Consider the following 18,941-nt stretch of genomic DNA (forward strand, 5'->3'; position numbering starts at 1 on the left):
AGTATACAATACCCAAAAAATCTCATTCCTAAATTCAAGAAAAGGGAAAACTTTTACAACAAGACAGTTCCATCAACAATGAAGAACAATATATATTTTCAGTAATCTCTGGCATTAGCTTACCTTTTGGACAAACCTATGAGTCCCCACAGAAGAAAAGGCATCTCCAGATGGCATGGATGTAGGCCAGTGTAATCTGACCTTTTCACTCTGTGACTAAGAAAACATACAATGTTAGGTGGGAAGGTTTTAAAGTGTACTTTGCAGTTTAAGAATGGATAATATAATCTGAAACTACCAACATTTAATTACTGAACACTTTAGTACTTATAAATATTTGAATTACAAAAATACTCTGAAGGTATAAGCCTTGCCATGACTCGACCCTTACTTCATGTACTCTAATTCAGTCTCTTCTTTTAGACTCCATAGATACCACTTTTGATTAGGGACTGGCTCTCTTATTTTGCCAGACTCTCTGACACCAGTATGGCATTATTTACCACGAATCTTCATTAACACTACTGTTGAAGTAATTTTTTATACCCAAACTCTGTCCAAATTATTCTAATCATTCCACTTCAGCAGGGTTGTGCAGGGTCATACCATTTGAACTACTGTCACTATTTGATTCAGTTGTGTTACAAAGAACACAGCTCCGATATCTTTAGCTCCTTTCCATGAAGATATTTGGCCTTCAACCCACTGTGTTGCTCCTCTTCAGTGGCCACTTAACCTCTGTTCTCCTCCTGAACTTGCCCAGTTTCTTCTCACTTATTCAATATCTACTACATAGAAAGTACCAGAAGCTGCACTGTTTGTTTGCTCATCTTGTAACTATGCAGAAGACAAGCAGTCATTTCTATTCAACACTATCTGAACAGAACTGCTAAGATCTCATTCTCACTCACCACTTCACTGAAAATTTCTTTCCTTTTTGTTGGTAAAAAATGTAGACCAATGTAAACTCAAAATGTGTCTCTGAAGAATACTTAAGTAGTGGCTGTGCTGTTGGGAGTCCTGTGCAAAATCTACTGCATACGAGGGAAATTATGTGAATCTATGGAACTAAGTTCATGGATTACTGACACTATTCTAGAGTATTACCACACTGTAATTACCCTTGTAATATCAACATGCCCATCAGGCAAGGAAAGTCATGGTCTGTTTAACAATCCATTTTGCAGAATATCTACCACAGCGTCAGGAACAGACTGAAATCAAGGAGCCCCATGAATATTATTCTCCAAAGTTTACAAAAATTTTCATTGACCCTCTTAAACTCCAACTCAACCACCATATTTGGTAGAGTAGCACTGTACAGCCAGAAAGGATGATCTGAACCATCTTGTGTAACTCCTTGTTTTACATTTTAGAAAACCAAGGCCCAGAGAATTTAAGCAGTAAGTTTACAGCTACATCATTAGTCACCGGCAAGACTAAGATTAAAGTTGTATTGACCTACTCTCCCCAAAATACCACAACTTAGATTAAAACAAAAACAAAACAAAACAAAAAAACACCGATGTGAAGTAGAAGAAAAACAAAACAAAACAAAACATTTAAAAAGCCAAACACAAAGATACTCATTCAGGTAATACTTTAGTGATAGAAATAGAACTCGTTTAGGAACTGAAAGCTTCCATTCTTATTGAATGCGCATACCATCTTTTGGGGTTATTAAAAAAGGACTAATAAACTTTATAAATTAATGTAACAAAAACTTTTTATCACTGATTTAGAAAAAAATAATCAAAGAAAAACACAAAAAGCAAAAGTCACTATTGCAGGTGATTTACCCTCAGGGAGACAGACCAGTTAATGGGCATAATGGCCATCAATACCTTAGCAATGACAGGAATGAAAAAGCTAACTTCTTTATGCAAGTTCACTTGTAGTATAACTGATACACTTACAAATTTATTTGCAAGATGCTTAAAGCCCTGTTAAGAGTAACTAAAATTCTTTACCCTGAGGTACCATCTAGTGGTAATATATGATAACTGCATTGTTGCAGAATTAAAAGGAGGCAAAGGATCAAATTAATCCTGACACTAGAGTTGAAGGATTTAAGAAATCTTTTCCTTCAATGTCCACAGAAATAGCTGGGTATAACTGTTGTGAATTTGTTAATGATAAAATACTGAGCAAAGTTAAAAGTGAGGAAGATATCGAAGGTGAAGGTAGTGAAAGCAATAGAGGAGACAAATTCTTGGTCATCTTCCTTGTGAATTCATATGGTTGGTACCTGTGAGAAATCCATAGACTGTTTCACTCAGATTAAACATATGCTTGTTCTTAATAAAGTTGGATACTTCAAGGGGAATAGGCAGAATATTTCCAGTTAGTTTCATGCTAATTATGCGTGATTCCTTTAAGCAGTCAGTGGTCTCCTTTCTATTGCTTAAAAATTCACCAATGAGGGGTGCCTGGGTGGCTCAGTGGGTTAAAGCCTCTGCCTTCGGCTCAGGTCATGATCCCAGGGTCCTGGGATTGAGCCCCGCATCGTGCTCTCTGCTCAGCGGGGAGCCTGCTTCCTCCTCTCTCTCTGCCTGCCTCTCTGCCTACTTGTGATCTCTGAGTGTCAAATAAATAAATAAAATCTTTAAAAAAAAAATTCACCAATGAAGGAACTGACTTGTAAAGATTCTTCTACATTTGTGACTCAGTATAGACACAATTCATTTTCTAGGTTTACAGTTCATTTCTATTAGGTTCACAGATTTCAAATTCCATATACAAAATAACATACATCAAGGAATGCCTAGTTTTAGGATTTTTAATAAAAGATATACCTGTTCCTCTATTTTATCTTGTCTGTCAAGAGCAGCTTCAACAGCATCAAAGAACTCTTCTTCATTAATCAGACTGTTTGGACCTTCCTATTCAAACACATGGAAGAAAAAAAAAATCACTTAATCAAAGAAAACAAAAAAAAATTTCCCTTGTTAAAAAGCAACTTAAAAAAAAATCCAACAACCCTTTTATCTCATCATGCTTACCAAGCAAAAGAGCTATTCAGGGCTAAATCGACTGGTCTTTATCCTACTTGCCCCATTAGCAGCATTTCTTATGCAAATGACTCTCTTTGAAGAGTTCTCTCCCCTCCCTTGGATTCCTAATTTCCCAGTTCCTCTCTATCCAAGCCTCTTCTTTGGACTCCCTTAAATTAAATGTAGGTGTTCCTCAGGGTTCCACACTTGCTCTCCCACAGCACTTAATCGTTTCTAAGGCTGTGGTCATCATGAGATAAGATTCCCAAATTCACAGCCTATCCATCTCTCTCCTAAATGTTAGACCTTTGCATCCAATAATACTTAAGACCTCTTCAGGTTAATGCTGCAGTTCACATCCAACATGTCTAAAACCAGTTTCTTCCCCCATCTCTACACCAATCTAAGGCAGAATGCAGGGCCTGTCCTGGATTCCTCCCACTTCCCTTGTTCAATCACCACACCCTTTAATCTTACTTTCTAAATAGCTAGGTTTACCCGTGTCTATTCCTACGGCTCTATCTTAATTTTAATTCTCACGGGCAAGACTGAAAAAGTCTGGGAAGCCCCCAGTTCACAACTGTCAACTTCAATCCACTCTCCTTACTGCAGGGAGCAAGAATGATTTTTCCAAACCGTAAATCTGAGAACTTCACTTGCTTAAAATCCATTCCCTGATCATCTGCAAGGATTCTTACATCCCTTGCTAGCCAGTCTCACCACTCCCTACTCTCAATCAGCTCTACCCTCCAAAGATAAGGTCTTTCAGTTCCCCTGAGGCAATGTGTGTGTGTGTGTGTGTGTGTGTGTGTGTGTGTGTGTGTGTGTGTGTGTGTGTGGTGTTTGTGTGTTTTTTTTTGTTTCTGGCTTCCAAATGTTTTCCTTCTTCTCAGCCCCTACAAGCACCCTATCTACTTCACCTGGTTAATAGCTACTTAGCCTACTCATTCTTATAGCTTTACCTAAAATGTCCTTTTCTCTAGGAGGCCATCATCCCTGATTCAAAAACCTCTCAGTGCTAACAGTGCTTCATAACTGCCTGTAACTAGCCCGTTTTCCCATTACATAGGTAGGGCCCTCAGGCAGGATCCTGTATATCCCCATGCCTAGTACAGTGTCTTACATTTACAGTAAATCTTAAGTAATGAATTTAAGATTAAAAATTGCCAAAGCTGGGGCGCCTGGGTGGCTCAGTGGGTTAAGCCGCTGCCTTCGGCTCAGGTCATGATCCCAGGTCCTGGGTTCGAGCCCCACATCGGGCTTTCTGCTCAGCAGGGAGCCTGCTTCCTCCTCTCTCTCTGCCTGCCTCTCTGCTTACTTGTGATTTCTCTCTGTCAAATAAATAAATAAAATCTTTAAAAAAAAAAGTTGCCAAAGCTACAGATGACAGAGGCAGTTAACTTTTGTTCTGTAATTAGATCATAAATGTTTGATAAGACCCCAAATAAGGTCATAATCTGAATGAGTGTCTAAAAACCATGCAAACATAGCACTCACACAAGAAGACAGATGGCTCAAAATATCAAAAGTAGGGGGGGGGTGTAAAAAAGTATAAAAACAGAAGCCCTAAAGGCCTAAAGGGCACTTAACTTGATACCACAGGGAGTCAGTGAGAAAAAAACTGAAGTACCCTTAACCATTTTCTTCATTAAAGGAGCAAAAGGGAAGTACATCTCAGATGGACGGAAAACAATCATTTATTCAACAAATGCCACTAAAATAAAATACAGATTCTTACATTATACCATAATCTTAAAAAACCCATACGTACTGTTACAATATATTTAGAGGAGACCATTAAAAAATTAAAAACCCAGTAAATACAATTATTTAAAGTAGGGAATGCTTTTTTAAGCATGATACCAAATGTAGTAATCAGTACATCAAAAGACTGAGGGATTAATTACATTAAAGTATAAAACTTTTAGGGGTGCCTGAGTGGCTCAGTGGGTTAAAGCCTCTGCCTTCGGCTCAGGTCATGATCCCAGGATCCTGGGATCCAGCCCACATTGGGCTCTCTGCTCAGCAGGGACCCTGCTCCCCCCTGCCCTGCCTGCCTCTCTGCCTCCTGTGATCGCTATCAAATAAACAAATAAAATCTTTAAAAAAAAAAAAAGCATAAACTTTTTTTTTAAATGATTTTATTTATTTATTTATTTGACAGACAGAGCTCACAAGTAGGTAGAGAGTCAGGCAGAGAGAGAGGGGGAAGCAGGGTCTCTGCTGAGCAGAGAACCCGATGCGGGGCTCGATCCCAGGGCCCTGAGATCATGACCTGAGCCGAAGGCAGAGGCTTTAACCCACTGAGCTACCAAGGTGCCCCAAAAGCATAAAACTTTTATATGACAAAACCAATAATCAAAAGTTTAAAAAACTAAAAAAGGAAAAAAAATTGAAAAATGAAAAGCTATCTTCCACATCTTCTAAATCAATAGGAGAAAAAAAAATCCACAACTGAATAAAAATATTAAGGGACATGGATATGTGAGTCATTGAAGTAGAAATACAAATGACCAGTAGACTTTTTTTTTTAAAGAGAGTCTATCTAAATCATATCAACAAATAAGCAATTTAAAAAATCTGAAACTAGGGACACCTGGGTGGCTTAGTCATTAAGCATCTGCCTTTGACTCAGGTTGTGATCCCAGGATCCAGCCCCGTATTGGCCTCCCTGCTCCGAGGGAAGTCTGTTCTCCCCTCCTCCCGCTCTCCCTGCTTGTGTAACCACTGTTGCCGTGTGTCTGTCAAAAAAATTAAATCTTAAAAAAAAAAAATATCTGAAACTAGTTAACAAATGTACTTATTAGCACAACATACCTCTGATGATGGAACAGAAGGCAAGCTGAAGACAAAGCATGAACTGAGGCCCTGTAACTTCCCCCCCACCCCCCACTTCTGGGTGGGATTCTTCCAGGAATTTTCCAACTATCTTAATGTTAATGCTTCACTAGAGGGAAAAATAATCTTAACTTGACAATGGCAAGGCCTCCAGTATCCCCTGAATCATCCTTGACATATGAAAATCCTTTTGAAACCACTGTTTTTCCTAACCTCCCCCAATACCATAGTATATAATCAGCCACCCCTCACAACACTGGGACAGCAGCTCTTTCTGCCCAAGGGTCCAGTAATAAATAATAAAACCACCTTTTTGCACCAGAGATGTCTCAAGAATTCTTTCCTGGTCGTCGGCTCCAGACCTCACCCACCCTGAACTTAGCCTATATTCCAAAACCACATCATATGGTGCCCAATATGGGGCTTTGAGTCTTTATATCTGGACTCCAAGCTTCGGTGCAAACTTGGTGAGAACATTCTCTTTTCTTTTACTCTCATCTCTGTGGCTCTTCAAGAAGTACAGTCCTATTGGAACATTTTCATGTCAATTGCTCAAGCTGTAATCCTCTAGCCCATGGCTTCTCTATGGGGAAGAGAAAGACTGCCTTTTCGCTGGAAGTTAGTGCCCTGGCCACGATGGCAATAAGACCCAGAAACCTGATGCTCACTCTTTATTTCTATCCTTACACAAAGCTGTCTTGTCTTGGGGACACCTAAGTCACCAATGACTGCCAATCTTAAGACTCCCAAGTGAAGATTCCTCCTGATTGATCGAATATGATCCCCTCTACATCTCTGGTCTAGCCACTTCTGGCTGTGGGACTTCCACTGGGAGCCAGCTGAAACCAGTACCCAATGGAATTAAAACCCAACTGGGGACCGTTCCCTAGGGAAGCTGACCGTAAAGACCACATGTGTTGGAATGTTGCTTAGATCACGATGGGTTTCCCTGTTTTCCCTTGCCTGACATGGACTGCCTCCCTCCTCGTTGGCGGGAAAACATTGTGTCTGCTGATGAGCTCTAGAACCGGGAACCCTTTCTCTGTTTTCTGGTAGCACTTTGCCTCTTCTGTCTCCCCTTTCCCCTTCTCCTGTTTCTGCACCACCTTGGGTGCAGCCTGCATAACTGGCTTCCAAACCTTCCTCAGTGCCTCAGGCACTATGGCTCCTTCTCCCTTCACTGTCAAGAAGCAAGAAGAGCACCCCCTGGACCTAACACCACTTACTCCAGATTTCCCCACCAGTGTCTCAGGTAAAAACTGACAATAGGGAGGATCCAGGTGGAACATAATTCAATATTTAAACTAATTTAATTTTGTTGGCTTAATTAAGATAGGAATATTTCATTAAAATGTGAAACTTTTATTCTATTGAGGTTTGCTGAAGGTCAAATAAGCTCGTGTTATCTCTTTGCAAATTGTTAGCAAAAACATGACTAAAATGATGGTTAATTGTCTGTCTCAAAGTTTTCATGGGTTAAGAAAGATTTCATAGTCTCTGGTAACCCGAAACTTTAAAAGTTTTGCTTAGATGATAAATGGGATTAATTGTTGGACATCTAGGTCTTTTCTAAGTAAGATAAAGGGCTAAATCACTGATTACTAGACATAGGTTTGTGCTTTTGACTTCTTATTGCAGAGAAACTAAGGATATTTAAATCTGTTGGTAACATGTTCTGTGCTTAACTAATTCAGAAATTTGTTATCTAAAGAATTCTGGTGTAACAGTTCACAGATGGTTACTACTTAGTCTTCATTGGAGATAAGGTTTCTATGAGTGCAAAATTCTGCTAAATGTAATTATGTAAATGTAAATTATGTAAATGTAATTATGACTGATGGAAAAAAGGGAAACAACTCTGTGGAAAAAGAGGATATGTAAGGAAGATATCAAGAATGGAATGTAAGGAAGATATCAAGAATGGAAATATGTTTTTGTTGAAGGTAAAAGAAGGTAATTTTGTCCTAAATAATATGGTTGTTTAGAGAGATGGCTTGGGACAAAATCTGAATGCAAAAGAAAGTTGTAGAAGGTTTGTGATGGGAAAACTTTGGAACAGAATTTTAGGTGTGGTCAGGATGGACCTTAAAATTGAAATGAATGGATTTTAAAGTACATTGGTATAATGTTGAAAGTCTGCTTTCTCTCTGTTCAAACAGATAAGTTTTCTTGAATTGTCTGCTCTTGATAAGAAAATGTAAACAAAGTTTTTTTCTCTTTTGTCTGTTCAGAAAACCAGTTTATTTATCAGGTCTTTAACATCCTTAATCCTATTTAGGTATGTGCCTTAAAACTTTCTAAGGTTTTAACAAACTTCTGCAAGATTTAAATCATGAACAAAGTTTCACTGCTTGTTTGGTAAATTACCTTCTGGTAAAAGGTCATCATTACTCTATTTTAATTATTTAAGTGTTATGTGTCAGAGAAATAACCGGATTTCATTGCCAGCTATATTGTAACCTCTCATCAGATGTTAGCCATGTCCATTTTTTAGTCTTGTCATTTACAGTTATTCTCTTGTGAAATGTTTCACCTTCAATAGAACTAAGGCTACATTCAAACTAAACAAGAATTAATTACATGGGATGAATGAACTAAAACATTATTGTGTTGTGACTCTCATTTGAAACACTGCTGGTTCTCTAATGTTTGCTCTTCCAGACTAAGGAAACTTTCTCTTAAGACATCAGTGATATATACAAATAACGATAAAGCAAATTAAAGTATTTACTTTTTCTCTCTACCTGAACCCTCTCATTCAAAAGGTCTAAGTATCCATTCTTCCATGGCAATCATAATCATTTGCATAAGTGCATTACGAATCTTCTCCTTGTAATAGGACACCAATGGAAATGTTGGTTATTTTACCAAGGCTTTGACTGGAATGTCCTATTTAAGAGAGATATGCATAGACTCAGATATGACCAAACATTTTAAGAACTGAAGGCTGAATAAACCTAGAGCTATAAAGCCCCTTGGAAACGCTGGCCTAGTACCTTGCTTACAGAAGTTTCCAGCAGCCTCACCAGGTGAGTAACAAATGTCACTTCCTGGCAGGTGCAGGAACCTCAGGATACTCTGGGGACCTCGTGAAGAGGAATTCACTCAAATCTATAGGTATTGCAAGGATTGTCTGAAGGCAAGTACCTGGCTTGGCTTCTGGCCTGGCGAAGCTACTAAAAATTCAACCTAGAGATTCCTTATAAAAGTTCCAGCAAAGGGGCGCCTGGGTGGCTCAGTGGGTTAGGCCTCTGTCTTTGGCTCAGGTCATGGTCCCAGGGTCCTGGGATCAGGCCCCGCATCAGGCTCTCTGCTCAGCAGAGAGCCTGCTTACCCCTCTCTCTCTGTCTGCCTCTTTGCCTACTTGTGATCTCTGTCTGTCAAATAAATAAATAAATAAAATCTTTAAAATAATAATAATAAAAAAAAATTCCAGCAAAGCAGCTTCTAAAAGATCTATATGATCACTCACTGTTCTTGCTGAGCTTAAAATAATTAGGCCAAGTTTGTCAAAATTGGACTTGTTTTGCAAACGAATTAGTCTTGATTTGGATACCTCTGGAAATGAGGGTTTTTTTAGAGAGAAAAAAGTATATTTCAATAATGTACTGTTAGTTTTGATTGTCCTTATATGTTGTTTGCTTAAACTAGACAACTGAGGTAAACAGAAATAGCTTCTCTGTTTCTACACAATAGCTCATGTACAGATAATCTTATTGCTTGTTGTTCTGTGGGGATAATAACAGGACCCCATGGGCATATAATTATTTAGGGTTAATTCCCCAACAATTATATAACTCAACCGGCACCTTGACCAGTCCTGTGTGGCTGGGATGACAAAATCCTTCCCTAAAAGCCAGAGAACACCCCATTCCACAAGTCTATGGATGGCCCCACTTTATGATTGGACTAGAAGATGTATTTGGATGCCTTTATCTCTTGACAAGTCTTCTCTCATTTGCCAGTGATTCCCTGTAATTAGGATATTAATGCTTTACCTCAAACAAAGGTATTGACGGTAATATCCCTTAGTCATATTTATCCTAGAAGCTACCCCTATTGAGGTACAATTGCAAACAAAGGCTTTAGCCAAGCATACAATAGTCCTTTTGTTAGGAACCTCAAAGCTCACTTCAGGACAATCTCTGACTGTAATGACCTCACATCAGGTCCAGAGTGTCTTAGAGACCAAAACCCACCAATAGATACATAGGAAGCTGACTTACTAAACACCAGGCAAGGCTTACAGATATGCCTGAAATATCTTTAAAACCTGTCAAACTTTAAACCCAGCTACTTTGCTTATGCCTGGACCTGACCACTGTATTTCTATAGTATAGAACATAACTGTTCAGAGGTTATTGATCTTGTTTAGTCTACCAGACTTAAGATGCCCCTATTAAAAATGCAGATGACAGTTGGTTTACCAACGGCAGCAGCTTCATGGAAAAGAGGGGTAAGAAAAGCTGGGTTTGCTATTGTCAGTCTTAACTCGGACTGCTGATGCAAAAGCCCTGTCAGCAAATACATCTTCCCAATGTGCTTTGCAATTGGCAGAAGTCTTAAAAATTAATATTTACAGTGACTCCAGACATAGTGACTTCCTAGTCCTATATGCCATAAGGAACAACTTGAAGAAAAGGGGATTACTGTCAAGCTGTAACTCTCCAATCAAATATGGGACTGAAATTACTACACAAATTCAAAGGATGGCCCTCCAAAACTGAGTAGCCCTTGAAATCCCGTCTGCACTTTAAAGAGCCAAGTATATGACTGGCTCCTGGCTGGGACCCAATGGCAATGCAACTCTAACTTGTCCATAGGCTCCCCCAGGCTGGATAGGCCGTTGTACTCTGGGTTTTGCCTGGGGGCACAAACACATTATTAAAACAATTACCAACCCAACTAACCTGCCAAATTTAAAACAATGGTGGCGCCTGGGTGGCTCAGTGGGTTGAAGCCTCTGCCTTCGGCTCAGGTCATGATTTTGGGGTCCTGGGATCCAGCCCTGCATCAGGCTCTCTGCTCAGTGGGGAGCCTACTTCTCCCTCTCTCTCTGCCTGCCTCTCTGCCTACTTGTGATCTCTCTGTCAAATAAATAAATAAAAAGTTAAATATATATATATATATATATATATATAAAAAAGTGGTGGACATGTTTTGTATAACATCGGTATGACCATCTAGCATCCATCTTTGTTCCCTCTTTCAGACTGGAGGTTATGTGGCACATGGCAACTCTTAAGCACATGGTCAAAGACTTAAATGACACTCAAAATAGCAAAGACTTAAATGATACTCAAAATAGCATTTCTCTATTAAATACTAAAGTAATACAAATGCATGAAGCAGTTCTACAAAACTTGTGCTATCGTAAAAACAGAGCTATGTATACATTCTAGATTACCACGAAAATATTTCTGGGTTTGTAACTGACGTGAATACTCAAATAGGCACTTTAAATGATCTCCTTCCTTTAGTGATTGCTTAAAACTCCTAAACTGGAGGAAAATTATCAGAGGTCAACTATCAAAGGTCTTTTATTCAGACCAATATTAACCTTATTTTGACACTTTTGTCAGGGTGTCTTCCTTCCAAGTGCCAAGATTCCTTCACTGCCATAACTTCCAGCTAACAAACCCTTTCTACTCAAGGAGGGTTGTCTATGTTGAGCTCATCGGATTCAGCTGCCTCCCCATGAAACTCCCCTATATGTTCTCCAACTGACCAATATTGACTCATGTAGACACATCTCTATACCCTAATCAGGAGAAGACCTAACAGAAGATGAGACCTTCCACCTTCAACAACCTTAAAGATTTAAGGGTCAAAACTTAGGGGGAAATGATGAGAGAACAGAAGGCAAAATGCAAACTAACACCCTGAAACCTCCCCCCCCCCACATCCCATTCCTGGGTGGGATATGTGTGACATTCTTTCGGAATCTCCCAACTATCTTAATGTTAATGCCTTGCTAAAAGGAAAACAACCTTAACTTGACAATGACAAGGCCTCCAGTATCCCTTAAATCTTCTTTAACATGAAAATCCTTTTGAAACCACCATTTTTCCTAACTTCCCCCAGCACCACAGTATATAATCAGCCACCCATCACAACCCTGGGGCAGCAGCTCTTTCTGCCCAAGGATCCTGCCCCTGTGCTTTGATAAACCACCATTTTGTACCAAAGACATCTCCGTAGGCTCCAGACCTTACCCACTGAACTTCTCCTATATTCCAAAATCACATCAACTCCTTTTTCTGTCCTGCTTTTCTCCATGTCCTGCTTTTCTCCACCCTCCTTCCCCCCAAAACCCTTGTGAACACAAGTGAAGTAAAACAAGCATACATTACACTTATATATGGCTGGCAGGAGATAAACTGGTACCAGTTGTTAAACACACAGGCTTTTTGTATTTTCTGTAATCTTCCTACATGAACATCTGGTTTTACTATATTATATTATGAAAAAAATTAGGTAATTTTAAAAAGCTGACAGTTCACCCCCAAAATAAACCAAAAATAGTAAAAAAACAATGTGCTTAGCTTCAGAATTAAAATTGTAATAGCTTATATCCAGGAACCTTGTTTTTAAAAACCCCAAGGGTATCTAATTACATGGTTTTTACACATTCTAAATGGAGTAATTGACAGGTTAATAATTTTGAAGTATTACAGCTCAAACCTCATCATTATGAATATCCACACCTGGAAATCAATTCCAACATAAAACATATGGTCAATAGCAACTCTGGTTTGTTTCCCCCCCGCTTTCTAAAATAAAAACAGAGGCGCCTGGGTGGCTCAGTCAGTTAAGCATCTGCCTTTGGCTCAGGTCATGATCCCAGGGTCCTGGGACAGAGTCCCACATCAGACTCCTGCTCAGTGGGAAGGCTGCTTTTCCCTCTCCCACTCCCACTGCTTGTGTTCCCCCTCTCGCTGTGTCTCTCTGTCAAATAAATAAAATCTTTAAAAATAAAAACACTGAGGAATTTTTTTTTTTTTTTTTTTAAGATTTAGACATTTATTTGAGAGAGAGTGAGTGCAAAAGAGTAGGGGAGTGATAGAGGGAGAGAATTTTCAAGCAGAATTCCTGCTGAGCACTGACTCCAACCTGGGGCTTTGATCTTGGATCCATGAGATCTTGACCTGATCTGAAACCAAGAGTTTCAGCTAACCAACTGAGCCACCTCTCTTTCCTATTTTTTTAAAAATATAAACTAACCAGAATTATGTTTTTTTAAGATTTTACTTATTTTGAGAGAGAGAGAGCGCATGAGTTGGGAGGAGGGGCAGAGGAAGAAGGAGACTCCCCACTGAGCAGGGACCTAGAAGAGGGGCTGGACCAGAGGACCCTGGGATCATGACTCAAGCCAAAGGCAGATGCCCAACTAACTGAGCCACTGAGGCACCGCTAACCATAACTGTTTTAACATTCTCTTCTATCTCCATGATACCCTTTATCACTTCCTTTTTAAAATGTACATTTCAGGAATATCAACAATGTCAGAGACTATTAACAAATATATTTCTTTTTCTTTCTTTTTTTTTTTTTTAAGATTTTATTTATTTATTTGGCAGACAGAGATCACAAGTAGGCAGAGAGGCAGGCAGAGAGAAGGAAGCAGGCTCCCTGTGGAACAGAGAACCCGATGTGGGGCTCGATCCCAGGACCCTGGGATCATGACCTAAGCCAAAGGCAAAGGCTTTAACCCACTGAGCAACCCAGGTGCCCCTTAACAAATATATTTCTTATACCTCTTTCCCTCTAAAGAAATATTGCGGAAAACAGCTTATAAAATAATATGTGTATGTGCATGGAGAGGGAAAATTTATTAATCACTTAACAAAGAAACAAAAGAGGGAAAAAGGTTGGTTTCAGATCTTTTCAACTGAGAAGGACAAGGTAACGAGGACAGTTCCAGCTCTGCTGTGGACAGGACCTCATAGTATATTATAAAGCGCACACTAAAACCCTTTTGTCTATATAGTGCTCAGGGTTTTCCTCTATAAGTTGCTTTGCTTTTATTAAAAAGAAAATTAAAAGATAACATTAACAATTATCGTCTTCCACAGTTAAGATAAAAACTTGTCCTATAATGCAGACAGGCTAATAAATGAGTCTTTGAAAGGCCTATACTAATTTCAGTTAGTAAGCCTAACACATATTATGAAATATACATTTAATTAAATACTGAAGAACATACTACAGGTCTAGAATACTTAAAGGTTGTAAAAGTATTATTTAAAAATTAATCACTTTTGTGACAGATACGGCCTGTATTTTCCTCCTTCTAAAATCAAAATTTAACTTCATACCTCATAATCTGGCCCTCCAAAGTGGGATTTTTTCTTCAGTTCTGTCATGGCATTTTTGTATGCTTCCTCTATTCTTCTTCTTTTCTCAGTTTCCTGTTTTGTTTTTTTTTTTAAAGAAGCAAGTAAAAAATTATCATTTAGGGAGATTTTCTCTGCGTTTCACTGAAATTTTATAATTTGGCCAAACAACAATGACAAAACCCCTCCCCCCACTTTATTCCTGTGAAAAATGAGCTTGATTCGGTCCAAGAAAACACTTTTTCTCTGAGCTATACATTACACACAAGCTACCATTTAAATCAGCAAGAGCCACCTCATAGGTCGGTTATGGATTTAGATGAATTAAGTAACTGCCAAAGTACCTACACTTAAAAAAGGAAAAAAAAGAAAAAAGATAACACCGCAGACATGTTTACAAGATAATCATGTGTTTGTATCCCCCGCCCCCCTCAGTAAAAGGTGTATCTATTTTGTTTTAAAGAAAAGCAATGGATACCAGGAAGAAAATAACTCAATTAACAAGTGAAATCAATGAATGTTAAAATATATTCTAAGAAAGATAAATTTCTGGTACTTTCCCATTGCTGGTTAAAACTATTTCAGGGCTGAAAAAAGAGCTTAGATTTCTACTTGAACCCTCTCCTTTAAATCTATAGTTCTAAGCAGTTAGAAGACCCAAGGCCAATACTTAAAAGAAAAAGGTTGCCTCTGGCACCAATCTCAAACTTATTTCTACAACCATAGATTGCACTGGTCAAATCTGATAACTTAAGTCTAAAAAGCTTGTAAGGAACCTAATGCTTTTATTCCCTTAACTCAAATACTTAAGGGCTCAATTAAAGTTCACATGAACTCACACAAAGCTAACTACTTCCAAATAACTATCAGAACTAAAGTTCATGCAAATTAGCATATTAGTTCATTAGAACCAAAGGGTAATTTCTTCATACTCAAGAGAAAGCGGGTCTATAGACCCACCAGAATGGCTAAAATTCAAAAAACAAAACAAAGAAATAGCCACAAAACCATGACAATCCGAAGCGTTGCCAAGAGTGAAGAGCAAATGAATTCTCATCCATTGCTGGTGGAAGTATAAACTGATATAACCACTTTGGAAAGCTGTTTGCCAATATCCACTGCAGCTAGCATATACCCTCTGAACCAACAATTCTACTGCTAGGTATGTACCTATATCCACCAAACGCCAGGTACAGGAATGCTCACAGCAGCTTTATTCACAATAGCCAAAATATAAAAACTTAAGTTTCTATCAACAGGAAAAAATGATAAACAAATTGAAGGCATACAATGAAATATAATAAAAAAGAATAAACTACCAGTAAATGTAACGAAACAAATGAATCTCTCACAGTTATGTTAAATAACAGCACAATGACCCTGGAAAGTATACATGGCTACAAATGCAGTAAGTTAAGTTTAATGCTGAGGGGGAAAAAAAGCCAAACACAAGAGTGTATATGGTCACATCTTGAGATGGTGTAAGGTATGGACCAGGGAGTCATGCAGGAACCTTCAGGTGCTATAAAAATTCTTTATCTAAGTGGTGGGTATAGGGGTGTATACATATGCACAAAAATCAAGTGGTACACTTATAGTTGGGGCACCTGACCATATTTATGCTATATCTTAACTTTCAAAAACTGAACACAACAAAAAAGTACAGCACAGCAATAATATTCAAAGGATTTAAGGGAAAATGAATAAGCATGTGAAATTACACACATGCAAGCCTATTAAAGTAAGCAAATATCTTCAACGAATATGTTTTCTCTTGTTAACATTGTTGACAACTAAAATTGTGCAATCTCATAATTTTTGGTCTTCTGGGACATGACTTAAGTATACTTCTATAGTAGAAGAGATCATTATTATAGGTAACCAAGAAAAATCATCATCACTAGATATTAATTTTCTATTATTCAGCTGAAGGAATAATGGAACTGACATTAGGAATATAAACAATTTTGTTATCAAATAGCTCTTATTATATCACCTATTACCCACTTAATTGTCTCATTAGATTCAGCTCCTTGAAGGACAATTTCCTGTTTATTGCCGTCTCCTCATTTCTAGCTTAGAGCTTAGCACATTACAAGCATATAAATACTTTTTGAATGAAACAGAAACTTCAATTAAACCATATTAAATTATCATTGTACTTTCCTTCCCAATTATAAGTTACTTAAAAGACATTTGTTGATAAACAACACTCTCTATTCAAGAACCTTCTATTCCTTACACTCTATTCCATATATATACACACATTATATATATGTATATATATCACACACACACACACACATATATATATATAAGTATACACACACATATACAAACTCACACTGCATATCAAACATACCCACACTCACATTTCATATAAAATGTAACTGGAATCCTATTTCAACTTAGAGAAAAAATTAGAGTGAATAAGATTTGACATTAGACCTGTAAAAAACCGTAAAATGCAGTGGTTTCTCAATTTCAATTAATATTGCCATCACTTGTGGCTGTTCTTTGCTTGCATGCTGCACAGAAAAGCAACAAAATTATTTTTTCCCAGATCCTTTTGTGTTCCTCAATGAAGAAAAAGAATAGATAAGACTGAATACAGTGAAGATAAGCAAAAGTCCACCTCCCTATCCAGCACTGCAAATAAGAAACTTGATTGCTGAAAGGATGGGAAAGCCATGTTTCATTTTTAATGAATATTTTTTAGGTTGTGTGATTAGAATTTATGAATGAAGATTATGATTCCTTAGTGAAGGATAAAAAGATGAGAGACTGAAACCTTAAGAAAAAGGTACCAGAAAGTTCAAAATAAGCTAGTCTGGACATGTTGAACACTTCTCTTGAACTACTGGACTAAGGGAGTTAAGGGGTTGTCCTGTTTTCTCAACACATAATTTTTTGTGTGTACATGAGATCTTCTAAAAATTCAATTTGATCCACAGTGGTAGAGAGTTGAAATCTCTGAAGATGTAATAGTTTGACTCCAGAATAATGGAATGTCTGTACCTTAAATACACATTTTCACTACTTGTTTTTAAAGAATACGTATTACCTGTCAATATAGTTTTTACTGTCACCTACACTTGAGAATTCTTTTCTTCTACACAGAGGGACTTCCTTATATACACAGTACTAATCAAATCCTGTGGCATCCTGCCATTGTATCAGTGGTAATATTGCTTTACCTAGTTTCCTGCTTAAACCGATAAGACCTTCAAATACTACAAGCAATCTGACTCATTCATGACAGACAACATTAGTCAGCTAATGTCTGGCCTAGTATTCTGAGCGAAATAAAAAATAGGATAAAATCCTTCCAACGGCTACTTAGCATCTCTGGACCAGTCTCTGGGCCTTTTCCTTCCTCCTATAAAATGATGGCATCAGACCAGAACTAAATCTTCTAAGATAAGTTTTCGTTTTAACATTTTATTATTTTCCTGATGTTGAATTCTAAATAGAAGTTTTCCTACTAAACAAATTTACTGAGTCATAGCTGACACTAGGAACTAAACATTCGTATTGTAATGTTACTATCAGTGCTGAAATTTACACAAAGGTGGAAGCAGGTGAACATGAGGCAAATGTTCCATGAACAAACATATGTTAAATAACAGCACAATGACCCTGGAAAGTATATATGGCTACAAATGCAGTAAGTTAATGTTAACTTTATAAATTGGTGTTTCAGTTCATACAACTTAAATGTAGCTTCATATATTTCACAATAAAGGTAGGTAATGTTAAGTGACTCATCATTTCTATTCCAAGGCATTACTATTACTAATACATAAATTTCTGCATTAAAATCCTACCACAAATTTGTATTGTATAGTAACTGAATACGTAACTTGTAAATCTCATTAGGAAAATAAGTTTAAGATGCCTACAAAGTTTCAGAGGATTAGTACCTCTTGCTACTTCTATCAATCCCAATAGATTCTTCCCTAAGAAGTTAGTTTAAATGTTCAATCTGTTGATTGAAATAAAATCAGACTATTTTTTAAGAGGAAGAAAAACAATATTTACCTTATCTAGTCTCTTTTGCCAGCTGTCCTCACGTTTTACCATTAGTTCAATACAATGAGAAAGTGTAGCAAGGATTCCCGCAGTAGTTGCTTTAAAAGTTATCGCCTCCCCTTTAAAGTCTATGCCATTAATTCCTCGTGGTATTACATGTGGAAATACTGGGGGGAAAAAAAAAAGTTACTCACTGAAAGTCTTTCTAATGACGATTAACTCTTCATCAAAACTTAACACTAGAAGATGTTTAAAACCCAGCAAGTAAGAGCAGACTTTTGGATTATAATTTCCCTCTTGGTGGCCAACAACGAAAATTTCCATTCCACACTCCATAAGCAAAGAAGCTTATGGCAGCATATGTACTTTCATATCTTTTTTTCTGGATTCTGTTTCCTGAAATCTATTTGCTATACTGCACCCAGTGAACAAAGTGGTAGGAGGAATAATACTTTAACAATAACACCCTGACGGCTTAAAGCGGGACCAAATTACAGCAAGAACAACTTTATATTTTGAAAGACCTAAAATTTAAAAAAATACCTAACAATAAACTGTAGAATTGAAAAAGGTAATGTAAAACTTTTAAATAAACATCCACATTTTGGTCACACACTGGTCTGAGACCAGTGCACACTTTAAATGGCTCTTATGTTTATGTTTTATAATTTTAACTCAGAGTTCACCTTTAAGTTAATGAAAAGTCTTAGAACTCACAAGATGCAAGCAAGAGAGCATAGTA

At 37.7% G+C, this 18,941-nt stretch overlaps 1 protein-coding gene across 2 annotated transcripts in view; it reads right to left on the reverse strand.

The window, feature by feature from the left end:
* The window catches only part of CERT1 (ceramide transporter 1), a 112,688-nt gene that overhangs the window by 20,254 nt on the left and 73,493 nt on the right, over positions 1-18,941 (reverse strand). For both annotated transcript variants that reach the window (XM_047729061.1, XM_047729060.1), the window contains exons 7-10: positions 18,209-18,366; positions 14,150-14,242; positions 2,796-2,882; positions 124-216 (exon numbers count right to left, since the gene is read on the reverse strand). In XM_047729061.1, the coding sequence (XP_047585017.1) occupies positions 124-216; positions 2,796-2,882; positions 14,150-14,242; positions 18,209-18,366 (431 nt within the window). The remainder of the gene's footprint in view (positions 1-123; positions 217-2,795; positions 2,883-14,149; positions 14,243-18,208; positions 18,367-18,941) is intronic.

The sequence above is a fragment of the Lutra lutra genome, chromosome 5, assembly GCF_902655055.1.
Source record: "Lutra lutra chromosome 5, mLutLut1.2, whole genome shotgun sequence".
NCBI classification, from domain to species: Eukaryota; Metazoa; Chordata; class Mammalia; order Carnivora; family Mustelidae; genus Lutra; species Lutra lutra.